The sequence below is a fragment of the Nematolebias whitei genome, chromosome 17, assembly GCF_014905685.2.
Source record: "Nematolebias whitei isolate Nwh7 chromosome 17, NemWhi1, whole genome shotgun sequence".
Lineage (NCBI taxonomy): Eukaryota > Metazoa > Chordata > Actinopteri > Cyprinodontiformes > Rivulidae > Nematolebias > Nematolebias whitei.
The window spans coordinates 39,538,694-39,547,013 of record NC_056514.1 but is presented as its reverse complement, the minus strand read 5'-3'; the positions used below and the strand labels follow the sequence as shown (position 1 = coordinate 39,547,013).

The 8,320-nt window shown below is 47.4% G+C and overlaps 1 protein-coding gene across 1 annotated transcript; it reads right to left on the bottom strand.

Moving 5' to 3' along the window:
• Positions 1-241: 241 nt before the first annotated feature.
• grnb (granulin b) lies at positions 242-5,650 on the bottom strand. Its single transcript, XM_037690963.1, has 14 exons — positions 5,624-5,650; positions 5,496-5,582; positions 5,168-5,281; positions 4,301-4,442; positions 4,100-4,209; positions 3,859-3,985; positions 3,689-3,780; positions 3,059-3,194; positions 2,859-2,956; positions 2,435-2,668; positions 1,914-2,219; positions 1,616-1,840; positions 1,298-1,528; positions 242-383 (listed from the first exon to the last, which is right to left on the bottom strand). The coding sequence occupies exons 1-14, from the start codon at positions 5,648-5,650 to the stop codon at positions 243-245; spliced, it is 2,070 nt and encodes a 689-aa protein (XP_037546891.1). The 3' UTR covers position 242.
• Between the last annotated feature and the right edge of the window lie 2,670 nt (positions 5,651-8,320).

Sequence of the window (8,320 nt, the reverse complement as noted above, 5' to 3'; positions counted from 1 at the left end):
AACTAATCAGAAAAAAACTGATTATCTGAAATAGTCTGAGATAATCTGAAATAATATGAAAAAATCTCGAGATAATCTGAACTGTGATAATCTGAAATAATCTGTGATAATAAGAAATAATCTGAGAAAACCCAGAGATAATCTGAATTAATCAATAGTCAGAAATAATCTGAGATAATCTAACTAATAATGTTCAGATGAGTTTGGATGAACTAATGTGCAGAGAGGACCATCTCTGGGACTCAAAGTCCTGCGTCCCTGTCCCTCCACAAGGAGTCCCAGGTGAACCGGGTCATCCGGTTCTTCTGGACGCAGCCTCCGGTCTTCGGGTCACAGGAGAACCCGGCAGGACAGCAGTGTTTGGAGTCGCCGCAGCACACAGCCTGAAGACGAAACGAGAACCACTGAAAACCTGCTGCTGGCTCCAGAACCAGGTTCTGACTAAATACGATCAGAAACCGGACCAGACCTCAGACCTGACCGACCCGATCCCGCGTGGACCAAATCAATCCAGGCGTGGACAAGGAGACATTGTTAAACGAACGAAGAGTCAATAAAGTTTACGAGTTCGCTCAGTTAACAAAATAAAAGCCTCCTGCTGCTCTGGGGTCAAAACGAAGCCGAGACCTGGAGGGTCCTTGAGTCCAGGGCAGCAGGAGGGTCAACGGTTCCTGCCCCCCCAAGGAGTGACAGCCATATTTGTTTGGGCTAAGGTCAGTTAGCTGTGGCGGCCATCTTGAATTGGCAGTGCTAATCAGCTGCAGAGTAGTTCATGAAATATTTTGCTAACACTACTCAAGACTGACGACTCGTTCAGGGGCGGTCCGGACACAAATCTATCCCGAGTCTCACTAAAGAACCAGACGGGCCGTGGATTTCTTCCTAAACGTTTTTCAAACCCGCGGCCCGTTTCAGTCGATACGGGTTCCACATCAGAACCAAAACTGGATCCAATCCGGCCTCGGTTCCACATCAGATCCGAAACTGGATCCAATCCGGCCTCGGTTCCACATCAGATCCGAAGCTGGATCCAATCCGGCCTCATGTTATCTTCAAAGCAACAAACTGCTTTAATTGGCGTCCCGACAAGATGCTAACGAGGTCCACATTTGGCCCCCGGGCCGTCAGTTTGACACCAGTGCTCCAACAGAAACTAGTGGATAATAACGACCGTGGTCGTGGAAAGGTTCTGCTGACCCCTCAGTCGGGTCCACCGAGTCGAGCAGCTGGTTCTGTGACGAGCGTCGAACCGCTCCGGTTCTGGACCTGATCCCGGGTCGAGGCGGGCTGAACGTACCTTCTGAGCAGGGCAGCAGCTCCACTCTGTGTCTGAGGTTCTGCAGCACGTTTCACGTCTGGAGCAGCGGAACAGCCCGGAGCCGTCGCACGGTACCGCAGCGGCGTCCTCGGACCGGACCACCTCCTGCAGAGGGGGGGTGTCCTGGACCTTCTTCTCACATGTGCCGGTCTTCATGATGCAGGTGTAGCCCTGAGGGCAGCAGTGCTCGTGGTCCTCGCAGCAAACCGCCTGAGGAGGAACCGCACGGTTAGAACTTCAAACTGGGACAGAACCGGTCAGTTTTGGGTCAGAACCGGGAAGTGAGGAGGACCGGACCTTCACCAGGGGGCAGCAGCCCCACCCTCCGCTCTGTAACCGACAGCAGGTGGTCCCCGACGCACAGCTGCTCGTGTCGTCACACCGAACGTCCGCCACGGCGCCGGGCTCGGTCCGGTTGGTGGACCGGGTCGTGACCTGGAGAGCCCTGGAGCAGGAGGACCGGAGGGGGTCACAGGTGTGACCTCTGGGGCAGCAGTGGCCTCCATCTTTACAGCACACAGCCTGAAAAACACAAGAACCTTCAGCATCGTGGTGGTCCGGTCCAGGTGGTTCAGTCCAGCTGTGGAACACTCACATCTGGAAGGGGGCAGCAGCCCCACCTGCGGCGCTGCTCCATGAAGCAGCACGTTGTGCCTCGGGGGCAGCTGGTCTGAGCGTCGCACATGATCCTGTCGGACTGAACCGGAACCGCACGCAGGGCCGGAACCTTCTGGACCCACGGGACGCTCAAGGTCCTGGACACGGACCTCTCGGAGGTCCGAGCGGGAACTTTGGAGAACCAGGGGAGCGAGGACCTGGACCGGTCCTCACAGGTCTGAGCCTCCAGGTTGCAGACGGAGCCGTGGGGGCAGCAGTGGAGGCGGTCGTCACAGCAGACGGCCTGCAGGGGTCAACGGTCACGCGGGGTCATTTACAGGGTTAAAGCCCACGAAACATGACTCAGCTGTTTGTCTTATCGTACAACCTGCATACAACCATCACCCAATCAGCATCCAATCAGCATCCAACCCAGTGTTTGCCCTAGCATTATTCAAGCGCCCCCCCACACACCAAATCTTCCACCCCACATGCAGCGCCACACCTGACGGAGTTTACCTGGGGGAGAGGACAGCAGGCCCAGCCCCCGCTCGGCGCCGGGCAGCAGGTGGAGTTTCCGGGACAGGACGTGGACTCGTCACACCTGGTGTCTTCAGGCTGCAGAGGGAAGACGGGGGTGTTGGGGTGCAGCGGCGTGACGGCGCCGCCCGACGAACCGTCACATGTGGAGGCTGCCAGGTTACAGACGGTCCCATGAGGACAGCAGTGCAGGTGGTCCTCACAGCACACAGCCTGCAGATGGGGGGGGGGGGGGGGCATGGACTCATGGATTAAAACTTTAAATTAATCCAAAAATCTTGAGCTTATTTTTAAATCTCTCTACAAACAAACTAGTTTGTTCTTCGTGAGTCTTCCTGGCTGGACGGGTCAGAGCGGAGGGTCAGTGTGCACAGCTGGACTCGAAACCCGGGTCAGAACTCACCTCTGGTAGCGGACAGCAGGCCCACGTTCCTTGTGCAGACTGGCAGCAGGTGTTCCCGTCCGCGCAGGCCACCGAGTCGTTGCAGGGAACAGAAGGAACTGAAAAACAAACAGCAGGAACTGAAACTCAAGATCTGGACCAGAACGTCTTCCAGCATCAGGCAGAACCTTCCAGAGGTGACCTTTGACCTGTCCACTGACCCCGAGCTGCCGTCACAGGAGCCAGCATCCTGACGAGAGGTGGAGCGTCCCCCTGATGGTGCGAGCAGACCTCGTGTATCAGGTCACACCTGGTGTGCGCGGGGCAGCAGTGCACGTGGTCCGAGCAGCAGACGGCCTGAACAAGAAGAACATGAAGCTTCAGAAGAACGAACCACAGCAGCTGCTGTCAACCTGGAGATCAGACGGTGGGTTTGGAAAACAGATTAATAAGAGATGGGGGGGGGGGGGGGGGGGATGGACGAGGCTCTGATGAAGCTGTTCAGGGACAACAAGGTTAAAAGAAAAACATCTGGACTTGAGTTCTGAAACATCTGGAGTGTGTGGAGCTCACAGCTGTAGAGAACTGAAGGTGGACGTGTCTCCTCCTGCACTTCTTTAAAGCTGTGACCTCACACAGAATCCATGAAGCCCCCCCCCCCCCCCCACCCCACCCAGCTTCAGAACAGCTGATTTTGTTTCTGGAGACGGATCCTGACCCGGACGACCCGAGACGCTTCAGCAGCAGCTGCTCAGACTGAAACAGACCGTGTCCAGCTAAGAGGTTCGGCTGCATATTTAGCTGACGTTTTTACAGTTCGGCTGCTTGTGTGAACTCTTTGTGTCACTGACGTTGGGCAGAGGACAGCAGCCGTACGTCCCGTTGGACATTTGGCAGCAGGTCGTCTCATCGGGACAGGCAGACTTCTGGTCCGGACACACGACTGAAACAACAACGTCAGTTCCTTTAAAACGACCCGTGAATGAAAAACGGACTTCTGCCAACAGAACCAGCAGTTCACCGTCACTGGAAGCAGCAGGGATCTTCATCAGGGGGGTCTGGTTCTCAGCAGACCTGCAGACTCCGTGGTCCAGGTCACAGACCGAGTTGCTGGGGCAACAGTGGAGACGATCGCTGCAGCAGGTGGCCTGATGGGAAAAATAAAAACAGATGAATGAGACAAAAATTAAACATTTTAACAACAAAATGAACAGATTCTGTTTCAGGGCCCGTTGAACGATCCCTCTGAGGGCGAAACGGACCTCTGGGTACGGGCAGCAGCCGAAGTCTCCGTCCCTCAGCAGGCAGCACGTGGACTCGTCCGCACAGCTGCTGGTCCCACCGGGACAAATCACAGAAACAGCAGCGGAGGCTTCGAACCAGAGACAGGAACACGTTAATGACACGCACGATCCAAAGCCAGCGGGTCGGCCTCGGCTCGGACACGAAGACGCCACCTTCACCTGCTCCGCTCCCGGTTCTTCTCGCAGGAAGTTTCTCCATCAGAGGGAAGGACTGGAGCGCCGGGGAGTCGCACTTGGAGTGGACGAGGTCGCATGTCGTTCCCTCGGGGCAACAGTGACGTTTGTCCTCACAGCAAACCGCCTGCAGAGGAAAACCATCGAAACGTCAGAAAACTCATCAAATGAGTCGTTTCACGCGGAAAAACAAGACAAACGCCTTAAATCTGTTACATTTTTAATATGGTGAAAATGGATCATATTCAGAACTTGATATTGTAGCTTTTAGCTAGCTAGCGTAGCTAACAGGGTCGCTAACGTTCAGAAACTGAAAAAAGAAACGCTGAGTGGACCGAATGGAGTAGAGGGACTTCTGTCTCTAAAATATTCAGCTGTGAGACGCCGATGTCATCAAGGAAACCAGGAATCTGTGTTAGCTTTCAGCCAGCCGTTGCTAATTTTACCTAACCTTTTGCTACTTGTAGCTAACCTTTGAGCCAGCTGGACTTAAGCTTAGTCTTTTGCTACTTTTGTCTTTTAGCTAGTTTTCTGCTTCTTTTAGCTCATGTTTAAGATGAGATGTAAAACAGGTCAATTCCTTGTATTGGGGTCAGTTAGCAACACTAGCATTTAGCTAGCTAAGCTAATTGAATCTGTAATAAATCAAGCAGCAAGACGACACTTAATCAATTTATCAATATTCACTCAAATAAAAAATGTACAAACAGAAACAGAAAATGGAGTCATCGTTTTGACGGTTTTTAAACTGTTAAAACTTGAAAACTTTTTTTTTTTTTAATTGGGATAAATTGATTGTGATCCGCTTCAGAACATGAAGCAGAGGAACAGAACCAGAGCTCTGCTGATGACCTTTGGTAAGGGGCAGCAGCCCCAGGAGCCGTCGGGAAGCTGGCAGCAGGTGGTGTCATCGGGACACTCGGACTCCCGATCTGGACACATTACGGCCTTCACACCGCCTCTGGTCTGGATCCGACAAACACAAACATTCATTAATATGGATTAAAGTGAGAGAAACAGAGTTTAACAGACAGAAGCTGATTGGACCTTTAGTGAGTTTGTACAAATAAAGTCAAACAGAAGCAGAATCCAGATCAGAAGAAATAATCTGCACGTGATCCTGTGATCAGATTAAAAACTACTCAGCTGCCTCAGAGTCAGAGGAAGTTCACAAACGCACCTCGTCTCCACACGGGCCTCCATCGGGACAGACCAGCGCAGAGCCCAGGCCCAACAGAACCAGAAACCAGACCCCCATCTGCAGAGCCTGAACACAAGGAGCGGCGCTCAGAGAACAGATCAGCTGACAGGAAGCTGGCCGCTGATAACGGGCATTTCTGCACCAAACAAACACAAACCTCCAGTGGAAACACGCCTATTTTTAACTTTTAACATTTATTTCACAAACCAGACACTGTTTCTGTGAGTCACATACTGTGAATTAATCCTGAACTTAAAATGTTCAAAATCTGCTTTAAAAAATTTGTGCTCATATACGTGCATTTAATTTACATTCAATGTCCATTCATGTGCATCGCATCTAAAAATGCTCATAAACTACGTAAACTATATTTGTCCATAAAGCAATTTGTCAATAACTGGACCGTAAACTGTTTCCCAGGAATAAAAAGCAAAACCGAGGTTATGATTTGTAAAAAATGACTGTGAGCTAAAACAGCTGTTCACTAATTTAACCATAAAAAACACTGAATGCTTTAAATCCATGTCAACACTTCTCTACATGAATATAAATACAGAAAGAAGATCTGTTGAAATGTTTGTTTCACAATCAAGCCACGTTGGGCCCATTTAGTCAGCAAATTTCAGGTATTTCAGCTTTAAATCCTGAAAACAGTCAACAGAAAAATATCAAAACTGCACTTTATACAACAGTGTAAATATTTAGCTATTTAAAGCAAGAAAAAACAGGTTTGTTTATATGAGCAGTTGTCTCATCCTGATGCTGAGAAAACAGTTTAATTTAAGGGTTAAGCTACTTTCAATTTAAGTTTACAAATGAATATTTCAGTGTGGTTGTTTCTTCACCATTATTAGCGGTTAGCTTGAGTGCAGATAAGATGTCAGTGATGAACAGTGTCGCATACTACAACCTGAAAAACAACAAAAATGTATATTTACTGGTTTGACATCGTGGAGAAAAATACTGAGAAATATTAAAAAAGCATATACTCAAAGTAAGAATAACTTTTAGCGGCAATGAACATGAAAATTGCATGCTAGCCCACGTTAGCTTCAATAATCCAAACAAATTTAGCTTAGCATGCTAGGTGGATAGCTAGAAGCTAAGCTAGCTCTTAAGAACCCGTTAGCTTAGCATGCTAAATAGCTAGCTAGCCGCTAAGTTAGCTTTAAATGGCTGTTACTCAGCGAAGCTAAATTACATGTTCTTACCTCGTTAGCTCAATTAAGCAGGTCAAACAGACAATCTATAGACTATATGAGGATTTACTGCATCTTTAGAAACGCTCTGAACACATACAAACACTCCTGGCAAACAGAGATCACATGACACGCACCCACGTGACTCACGCCTGCTGCATGCGTTAAAGGGACAGTACACCTCAAGCGCCATCAGCTCAAATTCGCGTTTTACAGGTAATTCCTGTTTATTTTATTTTCCTAACATTTTTGCTCGCTGTAGAACAGTTTATAAGTGCATTTAGTGCTTTCAACTTCACAATGTTTACTCCTTAAATATTGAACTAATTAAATAATTGTGTTTTTTTAATTAAAGCACTTAATGAAGACCTGACAAATCAAGTTCATTAAAAAAAAGTATATTTTCCTCATGTTGATAATTAATGTGTTTTTAAATTAAACGTTTAAAATCATAATTTGAGACTCGCAGCTAATACGCCGGTTTGTTTACTTATAGAAACAGCCAAACTTTAGCTGCTGAAGTGACTGAAACAGGTCAAAGGTCAAGCTTTTTGGCCATATTTGTTTACCTAAGGGATTCAGCTGACAGCTTTGTTTACACTGAGTGCAGACCCTCCTTTCAGATTTGCATATCAACATATGTAGAAAACTGCTGGAGTAAACTCTTTTAAACTGCACTGTCTGACAAACTTCAGGATAAACTGTAATGTTTTGATTTTATTAACTTTTAAAATACAAGTGGAACTAAACAAAAAGTATCAACAAAGACATTCACAACTTAAAAACATTCATAGAAGTAAAGCGTGACTGATTTTTTTAAGTGTCCATCTAACAATGACAATTAACACAATTAATATTTTGCATGTTGAAGTCCAGTTCGTCGTTGAAGCTTATGAATTTTGCTGCTGCAGTGGATCAGATGACAAGTTTAATTAGTTTATCATTTTATCTCCTGCCATGGAAAACCAAACTTTTATAAATATTAATATTATATAAATATTATATAAATTTTATCTTTTTTTTTTCCATTACCCTTTATTTATCCAGGAAGTCTCATTGAGCCACGAGAACTCATTTTCAAGAGAGACCTGTTTAGGGAGCAGATGGTGGTTAAGGGCCTTGCTCATGGGCCCAGAGTGGGGTGAATGAGGGTGGGGGCAAGTGTGGGTGCTTCACCTACCCCACCCACATTTTCGATGTTGTCGGTACCGGGGCTTGAACTGGCGATCTTCCGATCACAGGCCCACCTCTCTAACCTCTGCGCCGCCACTCCCCACATCTATTTATGTTTTCCAAAGAAAAAACATTTAAAACACAGATTGTGGGAACAAATTTATTTTTATTTTGTTTCATGAACAGAAAAACAAAATGTACAGTTTACAAACTGACCAGGTTTAATGAAGCAAAGAACTTTTCAGCACAAGATGGACGCCTGCGATTCTGTCCGTCTCACCCGAGCACAAATAAAACCCAACAGAGGTTTAAAGTGTCTCTCTTGAATCATATAAGTTCACATAATCTGCTTATAAAACACTTTCTTGTTAGAAAAAAGAAAATTACATAAAAGAAAAGCCACAACTTCACAACTCGTAAATCCATAGCAGG